The sequence below is a fragment of the Ixodes scapularis genome, unplaced genomic scaffold (genome assembly GCF_016920785.2).
Source record: "Ixodes scapularis isolate PalLabHiFi unplaced genomic scaffold, ASM1692078v2 PGA_scaffold22__2_contigs__length_789307, whole genome shotgun sequence".
In the NCBI taxonomy this organism is placed as follows: Eukaryota; Metazoa; Arthropoda; class Arachnida; order Ixodida; family Ixodidae; genus Ixodes; species Ixodes scapularis.
The window spans coordinates 356421-370635 of NW_024609849.1; the positions used below are offsets into that span (position 1 = coordinate 356421).

Below are 14215 nucleotides of genomic sequence, written 5' to 3' on the forward strand. Positions count from 1 at the left end.
GAAGCTTGCATTAGGACACCTCTGATGTTGACATTCGTTTATCTGGTTAGGCGCCACAGTACAAGGTTGCTTATGGCATTTTTCGGCTAATTGTGCATTTTATTAGTAAAAAATAAACACAGTTGCAATAAGAAACAGGCTGGCATTGTTGAAAACCGCCAAAATCAGTTGTTTAAGTATATTGAAAACACATGCTTTTTATCTGTGTTTTCGGTTTGCCAGCCTTGCACCTGTATCTAAAGTGGTAAACTTTCCACCCCACTATTCTTCAATGGTGTGCAAAATATTTATGAAGTTGGCTGAGTTCCTGGTTTTTGGTAATGCTCATTAAGTAAGGTGTGGGGCCTTGACAGTGTCCTATATGTATCTAATCATGGTATACAACTGGGTTTTGCTTTTCAGGAACGCTCCATGGCTCTTTTTGGTGGTCAACACCCAAGGCACAAGACTAAAAGATAAGACATGCAAAAAGAAGAAGGAAGGAAACAAGCGACGTTTCTGGTGCATGCATTCAATGTGTATTTTTGTAGTATATGTTTCACCCAGTGTTTATGAGCAATAAATATGTAGGAACAGATACCAATTTTCGTAGCTTATTTTATAAATTATTGCATGATCCTAACAATATTATATTCGCAGGAGTGACACAAAAGCTCTCAATTGTTTTTCAGGTTGACAGTTAGGACGTCAAAATGATGCCAGGCCAGATAATGAAATGACGATAGAATGTGGGATTGGCAGCTTAATTGTTTTCGGGTTGACAAATGGGACATGAAAATGACACAAAACACCGTCGTTTGACGATTAAAAGCTTGGAAAAGAGCTGCAAAGACATTTCCTGTCAATTTGATGGAAAATGTTCTAGTGTTAGTTTTGTTGACTTCGCACATCTACACCTAAGAGTGGGGTTTATCGGTTCCCAGTAAGTGAGAACGGTGTGGAAAACGGTATATAAGTACACCTAAGAATGGGGTGTAACTGCATTCCCAGTAAGTGGGAAACGGAATATCTGTGCACCTAAGAATGGGGTGTATCAGTATTCCCAGTAAGTGAGAAATGGAATATATGTACACCTAAGAATGGGGTGTATGAGTATTCCCAGTAAGTGATAAACGGAATATATGTGCACTTAAAAGAGGGGTGTATCAGTATTCCCAGTAAATGAGAAACGGAATATACGTACACCTAAGAATGGGGTGTATCGGTATTCCCAGGAAGTGAGAAACGGAATACACATACACCTAAGATTGGGGTGTATCAGTATTCCCAGCAAGTGAGAAACGGAATATATGTACACCTGAAAATGGGGTGTATCAGTATTCCCAGTAAGTGAGAAACGGAATATATGTACACCCCGGGGTGGGGTGTGTCTTATGCACCCGCTGAGGTGCACATGTGCACCTCAAAATGAGGTGCATGTATGCACCCCTTTTTGGGTAGTCGCATATATACCCATGGGGGTGTCGTATATGGGACAAGTCACATACACCCCACTGGGTGTAAGTACTACACCCTTTTTTTTAGAGTGAAGTTTTCGGGCGCTCTGGGTGGATGGTCGATCTAAGTTTAACAAAGGTAATAATAAACGCAGATGCAGATTCTTAATTTTGTGTGCCGCTCAAAAAACGTGTGCGCTAAGAGCACAGAAAAAGAGACTCTTCTGAAGCGAGTAGTTCTTTTTATATTTAATTTTTGCCTGATCTTGGACGATCGAATCGCGGCTCGAGCGCGCGCCGGACTCTACAGCTTGACCTGTTTCACTCTCTAACGCAACGAAAAATATTTTTACGCATAGCGAAGTATATATTTTCCGAAAGCTAATGAACTTCTCTAATAGGTGTAAAAATTATTTGAATTTAAACGTAGTTATTCTTCTTCATATTTCGATCTAACCACTTACTTGGAAGGCAAAACAAGTTTTCGGGCGCTCTGGGTGGATGGTCGATTTAAGTTTAACAAAGGTAATAATAAACGCAGATGCAGATTCTTAATTTTGTGTGCCGCTAAAAAAACGTGTGCGCTAAGAGCACAGAAAAAGAGACTCTTCTGAAGCGAGTAGTTCTTTTTATATTTAATTTTTGCCTGATCTTGGACGATCGAATCGCGGCTCGAGCGCGCGCCGGACTCTACAGCTTGACATGTTTCACTCTCTAACGCAACGAAAAATATTTTTACGCATAGCGAAGTATATATTTTCCGAAAGCTAATGAACTTCTCTAATAGGTGTAAAAATTATTTGAATTTAAACGGAGTTATTCTTCTTCATATTTCGATCTGACCACTTACTTGGAAGGCAAAACAAGTTTTCGGGCGCTCTGGGTGGATGGTCGATCTAAGTTTAACAAAGGTAATAATAAACGCAGATGCAGATTCTTAATTTTGTGTGCCGCTCAAAAAACGTGTGCGCTAAGAGCACAGAAAAAGAGACTCTTCTGAAGCGAGTAGTTCTTTTTATATTTAATTTTTGCCTGATCTTGGACGATCGAATCGCGGCTCGAGCGCGCGCCGGACTCTACAGCTTGACCTGTTTCACTCTCTAACGCAACGAAAAATATTTTTACGCATAGCGAAGTATATATTTTCCGAAAGCTAATGAACTTCTCTAATAGGTGTAAAAATTATTTGAATTTAAACGTAGTTATTCTTCTTCATATTTCGATCTAACCACTTACTTGGAAGGCAAAACAAGTTTTCGGGCGCTCTGGGTGGATGGTCGATTTAAGTTTAACAAAGGTAATAATAAACGCAGATGCAGATTCTTAATTTTGTGTGCCGCTAAAAAAACGTGTGCGCTAAGAGCACAGAAAAAGAGACTCTTCTGAAGCGAGTAGTTCTTTTTATATTTAATTTTTGCCTGATCTTGGACGATCGAATCGCGGCTCGAGCGCGCGCCGGACTCTACAGCTTGACCTGTTTCACTCTCTAACGCAACGAAAAATATTTTTACGCATAGCGAAGTATATATTTTCCGAAAGCTAATGAACTTCTCTAATAGGTGTAAAAATTATTTGAATTTAAACGGAGTTATTTTTCTTCATATTTCGATCTAACCTCTTACTTGGAAGCCAAAACTAGTTTTCAAGCGGTCAGGGCGGCTGGTCGATTTAAGTTTAAAAGTGGTAATAATAAACTTAGATACAGATTCTTAATTTCGTGTGCCGCAAAAAAAAGGTGTGCGCTAAGAGGACAGAAAAAAAGACTGTTCTAAAGCGAGTAGTTTTTTTTATTTTCGCCTGATCTTAGGCGATCGAATCGCGGCTCGAGCGTGAAGCGGGCCTCCACGACTTCACGAGTACCACACACAAATATAAAATGCTGCTAACAGGGGAACAAACAATAATATAACACCAAGTATGCCTCGTGCACATTGAAAAAGAGCAGGAATCAGCTTACCGAGGCTGGAACAGAGAGGTGGCGAGAGACACGGGAGCTGCATGCCACACAAGTGCATATCCCCCGATATGCAAACGAATTATGGCCCTGATGAGGGCCGTTTTGTTTTTCGCTCTGGATATCCAGGAGAAGACCTATTTCTTGGAGGAAGCCTTCTTTGCAGCCGGCTTCTTGGCAGGGGTCTTTTTTGCTGCCTTGGGTTTCTTGGGGCTCTTGGGTGCTGCAGCCTTCTTCTCTGCCTTTGGCTTTTTCGGCTTGGCCGACTTGGGCTTGGCCGACTTGGCCCTCTTTGCGGGCGACTTCTTGGCAGTCCCGGGCTTCTTCTTCCTGGCCGCACCGGCAGTTGCCGAGGCTGGGCGCTTCTTTGCAGCACCAGCCTCCTTTTTGGGCTTCCTAGCAGCAGGTGAGGGCTTGTCGGACTTGGCTGACAGCTTGAACGATCCGGTAGCTCCCTTGCCCTTGGTCTGCACCAATGCTCCCGCAGCCACGGCAGACTTGAGATACTTGCGGATGAAAGGAGACAGCTTCTCGACGTCCACCTTGTAGTTGGCAGACATGTATTTCTTGATGGCTTGTAGAGATGAACCACCACGTTCCTTAAGCGCACTGATGGATGCTGTCACCATTGCGGACACCTTGGGATGCGTTGGCACGGCCTTTGCCTTTCCCTTGGACACTTTCGTGGAAGCCTTTTTGGGGCTCTTAAGGGCAGCGGGGGCCGCGACCCCAGCAGGAGCGGACACTTCTTCGGACATGACCCACTCTAATCGTAAGCAGAGAGAGACTGAAAAAAAACCGTCTAGAACAAGCGCTCATTGGCCGAGAGAGGCGAGCGCGAACCTCCGGGAGAAGCCCTTCGAAGGTGACGAATGTTTGTAACCATGCCGTTTCTAAAATAACAAAGTTTGGAGTCTAATTTTTGCTCGATTCTGTGCTCTAATATAGGTTCCACATTATCCTCACAAGTCTGAGTTACTTCGATCGAGAAAAATTATTTTACGGAGCCAAGCGCATAGGCCCTCGCAAGAAAGTCGCCCAAAACAGCATCCAAGAATGAACAAGCGCGCTGATTGGACGAGAGGCGAGCGCGGCCCACTGGAGAAGGTAACGAATGTTTATAACCGTGCCGTTTCTAAAATAACAAGGTTGGGAGTCTAATTTTTGCTCGATTCTGTGCTCTAACGTTGGTTCCACATTATCCCCACAAGTTTAGATCACTTCAATCGTGAAATATTGTCCTAGCGAGCCACGTGCGCTGTCCCTCGCAAGAAACTTGCCCAAAACAGCATCCAGAATGAACAAGCTCTCTGATTGGCCGAGAGGCCTTGTCGGGAAGGAAGTTTCGCCACTCGCGCTGAGGCAGTTGGTCGTCAGGAGTCGAGGTGTGTTGCTGTTTGCTAGCTCTCTCGTTTTATTGTCCCAACGTTTCGGAATGGCCCGTACGAAGCAGACCGCCCGCAAGAGCACGGGAGGAAAAGCACCGCGCAAGCAGCTGGCTACGAAGGCCGCCCGGAAGAGTGCTCCTGCAACCGGTGGAGTCAAGAAGCCGCATCGCTACAGGCCGGGCACGGTCGCGCTGCGTGAGATTCGTCGTTACCAGAAGTCGACTGAGCTGCTCATCCGCAAGCTGCCCTTCCAGAGGCTAGTGCGGGAGATCGCGCAAGATTTCAAGACGGACCTCCGCTTCCAGAGCTCGGCTGTAATGGCCCTGCAGGAGGCCAGCGAGGCCTACTTGGTCGGTCTCTTCGAAGACACCAACCTCTGTGCCATCCACGCCAAGCGGGTAACCATCATGCCTAAGGACATCCAGCTGGCTCGTCGCATCCGCGGTGAACGCGCTTAATGTCGCTTCTTTGGAAGCGGCAGGCAACGCCACAAAAACGGCCCTCTTCAGGGCCACATCAGACATGCTTTTCGGACATGTGTAAAGCGACGTCCTCCCGTGTCTCAATCTCCGATGCTGACTTGTTCCAAGTGCAGGAGTTCAAAAGCTGTGAGTACTTTCTATTTATTCTCCCATTTTGAACTAGTTTGCATTGTGCCAAGTGCTCCGTTCGCAGTTGCTTCCAACGATTCCTTCATGTGTTCCTTGTTTTCTAAAGTGTTGTTGAATGAAATAAATAAAGAAGAAAAAAACCTTTCCCGAGACATTACAGGGTTCATTTTCTAGCAATCAGCGAATATCACGATTATAGATTCGACCAACAAAAACCCGTGGAGTAATTATCTGCTTTTGAGGGATGTCCACAACATTTATTGCCCTCTGCCGGTTTCGGGGAAATGCTGCTCCGATTGTTGACTCTCGTAGAAAGAGCTTCAAATCCTCTCAAAGCGAGGCAGTGCAGCGGTGGTTTTACGAGTTCAAATAACAAGCAATGCTGGCCTTTGCGTCCGACAGCAAGTCTTGTTTGGGCAATTCGCACACGTGAAAGAATTTGGCATTAAACGCAGCGTAAATATTATGCATGGGAGAATGCCTAAGAGTGGCATTCAAGGCCTGTAGGTGATGAAAGAGAAACACTGTCGGCATTGCACAAAAAGGAAATTTAAATGCACATACCCGAGTGTTTAGAGACACGGAAGACTAGCGCACGGAAATGAGTATCCTGTACTCAAGTCATGAGTGGTCCTGAAAAGGACCGTTTTTCTGTAGCGGATGCCGCGGGATGGTTTAGGCCTTCTTCTCGGTCTTCTTGGGAAGGAGGACGGCCTGGATGTTGGGCAGGACACCTCCTTGCGCGATGGTAACGCCGGACAGCAGCTTGTTGAGCTCTTCGTCGTTGCGAATGGCCAGCTGCAGGTGTCGAGGGATGATCCTAGTTTTCTTGCTGTCCCTGGCCGCGTTTCCTGCCAGCTCGAGCACTTCGGCAGCCAGGTACTCGAGTACGGCCGCCAAGTAGACGGGGGCACCGGCACCTACTCGCTCCGCGTAGTTGCCCTTTCGCAGTAGTCGGTGGATCCTTCCCACGGGAAACTGGAGCCCCGCGCGGCTGGAACGGGTCTTGCTCTTGCCCTTTGCCTTGCCTCCTTTTCCGCGCCCAGACATCTTGGTGGAGGTGAGAAGTGGACAACCGAACAAACCAACGAACACTGAGTGAGTGAGGGAGTCAGCGCATCGAGAAGCAGAAAATCAAAGGAAGTGCCAGTCCTCTCCGCTTGGGGGGCGCTGCAAGAGCGCGTTTTCGCCTTGCACTGCCTCTGCTTCATAGCACTCCTCTCCCAAAACCCTCTCCCAAAAAATTGTAGTTTCAAACTGCTTGCTCATTGGTTCGCGCAGCAACCAATCGCGAAGCGTTATTTTGGGCGTACTCCAATCACAGCGCACTGTTTCCCGCGCTCTAGAATGCTGGCCAATCGGAGCACATTTTTCAGAATGCTGTGAAAACCTATAAAAAGAGCAAAGAAAACTGAAAATTTCAGGGTTTTTTTTTGTTTAGGAAAAGTTTTTGAGGTACCAAAGTGAGCACACACGTTTTTTGGTAGCTTAAAGTTAATAGAAGTTAGTTAAAGTTAGAAGTAAAGTTAAGGTTAAACTGCTGCCTTAAAGAGGCGGCAGAGAGACACCAAATAGCACAATAATTTAATTTAATTAATCGTTAAGAACGTAGAACACCTCATCCCCCTGGAGGGGTACAGGTAAAAGGGAACCCCGAGCCCCAGGGCAGAGGGACCCAAACCTTTTTTCTTTTCATTTAATCCAACCTTTCCCCCCCGCCCCTCCTTCGGGAGGGGCAAGACAAAGCCCAAATGGAGGGCACAAAGGAGCCCCCATACGTTACAAGAAGCGTGGCCATGCGCAACTCCGATAAAGAGGCCTGCCTTGAGGCCATTATCCTCGATTCAATCGCCAGCCAGACGCTGGCGAGGGACACCAAAGAGCTCCTCGCGGAGCCATCTTCCAACGCAAACCCGGACCTCACGGGACATGACAATGGCGGACATGCGTCCCCAAACTCCCAAGATGGCGAGCCGGCCTCTGCCGGCCTCCCCAAGACACCAGGAGGTGAGCCCCTCTCACCCGTTTCGCAGGGCGCCAGCACATCAGGCGGCCCTCCGCGAACGCACGTAAACAACCCCCTCCCCCCTGCCTCGCCTGACGGCCAGCGGACGGAAGGCGTGACACCCTCTCCCACCCCCCCGACGGAGGAAGGGAACCAAATTCAACAAGAGACCCACCCCCCCACCGATAATGACAACGAGAGCGAGGAGGAGAACGATGACGTGCACCACTCCCTGCCCGTGCACAACAGCTTCGCCCTCCTCTCCCCTTCCAATGACAAGGCCGTCGGACAACCGACCAAGGCCGCTCTCGAGCGTGGTAAGGCCACACCACAAGAAAAGGCCTCCCCGACTACACAAGATGGCGTCACTGACCGAGGCACGGAGCTGGCAGAAGAAGGCCCCTGCACTGTCCTGTTTCGTCCTGCTGGACAGGCGAAATTCACCATACAAAACAGGCTGCGCATTGCCAGCTACGTGCAGAAGATCGTGCCCGGGAAGACGACGGCCATTCGCTTTAACCTTGCGAGAAACGTCCTGGCCGTGGACACAGAGGAAGCGGCAACCCGACGGACCCTCCTCGGGACCCAAAAACTGGGAGAGATGGAGGTTCACGCCTTCACGCCCGTTCCCACAGCTCAGGAATGCGGGACTATCCGCGGCCTCAACCCCAGGGATAGCGACGCATTTCTGAGGGACGGGCTGATAGCCGACACCCCCATCGTGCACCTGAGGAGGTTCGGCGAAGGGAGGTGCGCCGAACTCCGCTTTGACGGACCTCGCCCGAGGTTCGTCGAGCTGTTCCAGGTGCGCTTCTACGTCGAGCCCCTGAAGGTGCGCCCCACGCAATGCACGGCGTGTGGGAGACTTGGGCACGTACGATCTGCGTGTACCATGCCCACCGCCTGCCCAACTTGCCCACAAAAGCACCCCCGAGGAGAGTGTCCGCGCGCCGCCAACCCCAAGTGTCCCAACTGCGGATACCTGCACCGAGCCACCGACAAAAGATGCCCCGCCTACCAGCGCGCCAGGCTCGAAGAAACCATCTTCCGCGGCACGGGCTGCACGAGGCCGGAAGCCCGAAAACACGCCGTGGCCTTCGCAGAGGACCAAAAACGTCGGCCCCAAGCACAAGACCGACGGGAGGAAGTCCGGACGCCACGCCCACTCTCTTGTGCCGCGTGGATGCACCCGTCCCTCACGACGTTCCTCCTCACCCGCCACCCGAGCGAAGAGTCACGGCGGGAATTCCCGTTCCTCACGGATTCAAACCCCCTCGCAGCCCCACCCGCCCCCTTTCAGCGAGGCCCCGCGAGAGCAGCGACACAAGGCCCTACCCCACAGCCAACAGGGAGCGCAGCCCACACAGCCCCTGACCAGAGCCCACAGCCAACAGGGAACGCACCGCGGAGCACCACGCCCCCTGCAGCCCCTGTACAGCCCCAACAGCCGACCAGGAGTGAGGACCAGGATCGGCAGACAGAACAGAATCAACAAACTCAACCGGAGGAGAGGATCTCCCAACGCAAGGAGCAGTCAACCCGACAAAGCCCTCAAGTCTACAAGGAGACCTTCGGACCGGCGAGAACTTCGAAGCGACAGCGGAAGCGCCAAAGACAGGCTGAGCGCCATCAAAACAAGAGCGCCCCGGCGGCCCAGACAGACGGAGAGGTCGATGTAAACAAACCGAGGCAGCCTCCTCCCCCCCCCTCTCCTGCGGAACAAGAGGCGCAGCAGCGCCCGCACCCTCCTCTCCACCCGGAAGACGAGGCGAGCGCTGCACGCCGCCTGCAGCAGCAACTCCCTCCGTCCCTCCCGCAAGCGGAATGGACTGGCCCCTCTCTCCCTCACGAGTCTGTCTGGACCGGCGGTGGCCTCCTCCCCTCCTCTAACGGCGCGCCTCCGCCACCTTTCCCTCTCCCCCCAGCAGCTGCAGGGGAATCCCCTTGGTGCGACGGGCAACGCCCCCCCATTCATCCCCTCGAACAGCTGCTGGTTGTCACTCTGCACCAGATCGATCACCTGCTTCGGGTGATCGGCCCTGCTCTGGTCCAGTACTCGCATCTCCAGTCTACCCTCCCGGCTGACTCCCCCGTGCTCACGCTCAACAGGCATCACACCTTCCCTCCGATGAGCCACTATGCCAGCACAGCCTAAAACAAGAAAGAGGACGAGCGTCCAGTCTCCCAGCTGTCCCTCGATTCTGCAGTGGAACATCAACGGTCTCCGCGGACGGCTCGCTCATGTAAGGGACGAACTCTCACGCAGGCCCTACGACGTGCTCCTGATCCAGGAGCCCAAGCTCGAGGCGTCCAAACTGGACATCTCGGGCTACACGTCGTACACCTGCTGTGGAGCCAAGAAACATCCCTGGGCCGTCCTCTACGTGAAAAACTCGGTGCCCCACTGCGGAATCGACACAAGGGACTACTGCTCAGCGAGGGCGGAGATCGTCGGTGTCCGCATCAGAAGGGGTGAGCACGAATTCTCTGTATTCTCGTGTTACGTCCACCCCGTCGGACATTGGCGTTCCCGCGTACTCGCGACTATAAGAGCGCGGGAGGCTGGACACATCATTCTCGGGGGCGACTTCAACGCGCATAATGAGCTGTGGGGGGACAAACGGACGAGTGCGAGGGGTAGGCAGCTTCAGTGCACCCTAGACCGCACCGACATGGCTCATTGTGGGACGGGAGCCCCGACGTTTCTAAGGGCGGGAGTAGAGAGTAGCGTCCTAGATTTAACGATCTGCACGGCGAGCCTCCCACTCACAGGAGTACCTCAGACACAACCAGACGGCTGGGGGAGCGATCACACCCCGATTCTCGTGGGCCCCGCCCCCAAACCGGCCGTCAAGTTCTGTAAAGTGGTACACTGGGACCGCTATCGAGCGATCCTGTGGCGCCTCGAAGCTCTCGGTAAACCCCTCACAGCAGAAACGATCGCCCAAGCCCTAAAAGAGGCCACGCAAACGGTGCGCGTTCCGGTGAATCGGCCAAACCCCGACCTTCGCTGGTTGCAGCTACGAGCCAAGCGCCGGCAGGCTCAGAGGAGAGCAAATCGGACCGGCCTGCACGTGGACACACTCGGGTTCCGGCGCTTCGACGCGCTCTTTAAACGGCACGCTCTGCGCCTCAGCAGAGAGCAATGGGACCTCAAGTGTGACTCCTTTGCCGCACCCCGAGGAGCAGCCGAGGCGTGGAGAATGGCGCGGGTCCTGGCCAATCGGCCAGGGCCGAGACATCCCCTCAAAGGATTAGCTATACGCCTCGGCATCTCCTATGCCGACATGCTGGAAAAGCTGGCAGACACGCTGCTCAGTGCCCCCCCTCCTCCGCCAGCGCGAAGAGCCCCCTATGGCTGGAGAGGCTGGTTGCCTGTGAGAGCTACTAAGATGACCGCTGGCCAGGAGGATTTTACTTTGCACGAGTTAGACCGCGCCCTGGCAGGCCTCTCGCGCAAGAAGACGGCCCCCGGAGCGGACGGCGTCACTAACGCAGCGCTCAGAAATCTTGACAAAAGCAGCCGCCCTGCTCTCCTAGAGCTTCTCAATAAGGCGTGGCGGGACGCGGATCTACCGGAGTCCTGGCGATCGGCCGTGGTCGTGCCCATTAGGAAGCCAAACAAGCCAGCTACCGAACTTAGCTCCTACAGGCCCATCGCACTCACTTCGTGCGTTGGGAAGCTTCTCGAGCGACTCGTGCAACGACGGCTCGAGCACCATCTCGAGTCAGTCGGAGCCTTTCACGAGAACACCTGTGGCTTCCGAAAGAACCGATGCACGGCCGATGCCATCGCAGAAATTGCCACGCTGCTCGAAAAGGGTAGAGCGCTGAGCAGGACGACGGGAGTCGTCCTGCTAGACATCTCTAAAGCTTTTGACGCCGTCAAACACTCCGCGATCATAAAAGCACTCAAGCAGCTCGGAGTCTGGGGCCGCCCACTCAACTACGTGAGAGCCTACCTGTCAGGCAGGACTGCTCAAGTTCGTTCCTCGGGCCAGCTGAGCACCGCGCGTCCGATCAATCAGGGTGTCCCCCAGGGCGGTGTGTTGTCCCCCCTCCTGTTCAACGTTGCCCTAGCCGCTCTCCCCCAAATTATCGGATTAGGAAGCGAAGGAATCATACGACCAGGGATCGCTATATACGCGGACGACATCGCGTTATTCGTCACAGGCCGAGGATGGAACAGGGAGGCAGTCAGAACAGTCCTACAACGCGCCGTAACAAACACTGAATTCTACTTAACTCGCCTCGGTCTGACACTCTCACCCGCAAAATCGGTAGTACTAAGCAGTGCGCGACATCAGACATACAAATTCGCAATGAACATTCGAGCAGGCGGAGCAACAATTCCAATTCGAAAACATGCGACTTACCTTGGGGTGACGCTGGACAGGGGGCCCACATGGAGCCCCGCAGTCCGCGATGTAATCCAAAAAATGAAGCGGCACTTAAACGTAATCCGAATGCTCGCGGGAACACGACGCGGAGCATCGCAAGCTATGCTTATCACACTGTACAAGGGGCTCATACTCTCACGTGCCCTCTACGCACTGCCACTACTCAAACTCTCACCCAAACACTGGGCACAACTGGAGATGGCACAGCGCACGGCACTCAGGGTGTGTCTCGGCGTTCCACGCGGAGCAAGCTCACGCCACACACTGAACGAGACCGGAGTGACAACGGTGAGGCTCGCCGCCGACGAGCGAGCAATGAGACACCTGATTCGGTTGGGCAACACACACAACACAGGGCTGCCAGAGCGAATCTGGGCACGCACCCAATCGCACGTTTCTACACTTGCCAGAGAACTTCACAGACTGGCAGGCAGCCCTGGCCCGAACCCAAGACCGCCGCCGCCGAGCGAGCCACCACCACTCCGCGTCGAACTCGATGCAGGCCTCGGGGGCCCGAAGAACAGGCTGGCACCATCGGTGGCCAGACAACTGGCAGAAGGGCACTTAGAAGAGCAATTCCGGGGCTGGGCGAGGTGCTACACGGACGGGTCGGTTGACCCCGATGCACACACAGCCACTGCCGCAGTTGTGGCAGCGGACCTTGGATCCAGCGCGGCAGAGCGTCTCTCCTTCTTCTCGTCGTCGACGACAGCAGAACTTGCAGCCCTGCGGCTTGCCCTCTCCGTGGCCGAGGCAGAGAGCACGCCTGGAAGTCTGGTACTGCTCAGTGACTCCAAGGCGGCGCTGACCCAGCTGGCTAACCTCGACCGAGCAACCCCGCTCGGCCGAGAAGTCGGGAACACGGCGATACTCATGCAGCGCCGAGGCTGGACCCTTGCTTTCCAGTGGCTGCCCGCCCACTGCGGCATCCGGGGAAACGAGGCTGCAGACCGCTTGGCCACCACGGCCCAGCGTGACGAGGCCTTCCCCACTTCAAGCGTGGCTGCTTTTTCCGACGCACGGCTCCTGGTTGCGCGGTCCATCCGCATGCGCCATCCCGAGCTCGAGCACGGCCCCATACCGCCCAGACTCCCGAAGAACCTGCCAAGAAAAGTCGCCGCAGTTATGCACAGACTTCGCACGAAAAGTACCTTCTCCCCGACCAACCTGGCTCGCTGGAATGGAAGTCGAGACAGCCCCTGTCCGCTCTGCCGAGAGGCAGACGCGGACGACAGCCACCTTGTACTCCGATGTCGCCCGCTCGCCCGCGAGCGCACGGAACTGCGGCGGAGATACGCCGCCCTGGGATGCACCACGGACACCTTGGAGGACGTCGTCAGACCGAGAGGACCTGCGGCAGAGACAGCGCTAAAGGCCCTGGCAAAATTCCTGGTGGAAACACGCCTGGAAAATAACTTGTAAACCACCGACGAGCACGGAGATCGCGGAGACGGCGCGCTTCGCTGCAAGGAGAGGACTGTCCGTGACCGCGCGCCTCTGCACCCCGCTGCCGACTGGTCGCTGATTGGCCAGCGCGCGGCCGGGAACGCGCGAGGCAGGAGCTGCGGCCGCCGCTATTGGCCAGACGCGGGCCTCGCTCGCCATTGGCTTAAACTGTGGGATCTTCATCGTTGGTGGTGCGCGCGCTAAAGGCAAGAGGTTCACCATCATCGAGGTCGATCCCCCAGGTTATTTAGTATCTATTTAATCTACAAATTCTGCTCTCCTGGTTTCAGCGGCCCGCTGGCCGACTAGCCCCTCCGCCGTGACGTAGGGGGTGGGGAGAGGCATCGGCTCGCTTACTCTGGCATCGCGCGCCTCCCGGTTTCCGGGCGGCGCGCGGTGCGGGGGGCTACCGCCTCGGCGGGGCGGGTGGTGTCTCTCGTCGCCACCAGGAGGCGGCGTTGGCGCCGCGCCTTTCAGTATTCAGTAGCGAAAAATCGGCAGTCATGATTTTTAACGAGGATGAAGTTGAGAGGCTGAAGATACAGAATATTACAGTTGAGAGAGCTAGTAAATATAAGTATCTAGGAGTATGGATATGTGATGGTGCAGAATATCTCAGAGACCATGAAAAGTATATAATAGGTAAGGGCAACAGAAATGCAGCTGTAATGAAAAATAGAGCACTTTGGAATTACAACAGGTATGAGGTGGTGAGAGAGATTTGGAAAGGGGTCATGGTGCCTGGCTTGACTTTTGGAAACGCAGTGCTATGCATGAAATCCGAAGTGCATGCGAAACTAGAAATAAAACAGCGCGGAGTAGGTAGACTGGCTTTGGGGGCGCATTGCAAAACGCCAAACCAGGGAGTACAAGGAGACATGGGATGGGCATCATTTGAGAGCAGGGAAGCGGTGAGCAAGGTAGAATTTGAGGATAGGTTGAGGCTAATGGATGGGGAGCAATGGGCACGAAAGG

General features: G+C 53.4%; 4 protein-coding genes and 1 pseudogene across 4 annotated transcripts; 3 read left to right on the forward strand and 2 right to left on the reverse strand.

Annotated features, from left to right (window-relative positions):
* Window positions 1-3470: 3470 nt before the first annotated feature.
* Window positions 3471-4361, reverse strand: LOC121045971 (histone H1-III-like). The gene has a single exon (XM_040499489.2). It carries the CDS (start codon window positions 4146-4148, stop codon window positions 3528-3530), a length of 621 nt encoding a protein of 206 aa, XP_040355423.1. The 5' UTR covers window positions 4149-4361; the 3' UTR covers window positions 3471-3527.
* Window positions 4362-4383: 22 nt separating this feature from the next.
* LOC121836278 (histone H3-like) lies at window positions 4384-5593 on the forward strand. The gene has a single exon (XM_042291138.1). It carries the CDS (start codon window positions 4688-4690, stop codon window positions 5234-5236), a length of 549 nt encoding a protein of 182 aa, XP_042147072.1. The 5' UTR covers window positions 4384-4687; the 3' UTR covers window positions 5237-5593.
* A 401-nt stretch (window positions 5594-5994) lies between these two features.
* Window positions 5995-6589, reverse strand: LOC120837259 (histone H2A-like). The gene has a single exon (XM_040206504.3). The coding sequence runs from the start codon at window positions 6437-6439 to the stop codon at window positions 6065-6067; it is 375 nt and encodes a 124-aa protein (XP_040062438.1). The 5' UTR covers window positions 6440-6589; the 3' UTR covers window positions 5995-6064.
* A 2888-nt stretch (window positions 6590-9477) lies between these two features.
* On the forward strand, window positions 9478-10055 carry LOC121836279 (annotated as a pseudogene).
* A 1555-nt stretch (window positions 10056-11610) lies between these two features.
* On the forward strand, window positions 11611-13274 carry LOC121836276. Its single transcript, XM_042291136.1, has one exon. It carries the CDS (start codon window positions 11717-11719, stop codon window positions 13214-13216), a length of 1500 nt encoding a protein of 499 aa, XP_042147070.1. The 5' UTR covers window positions 11611-11716; the 3' UTR covers window positions 13217-13274.
* Window positions 13275-14215: the final 941 nt, after the last annotated feature.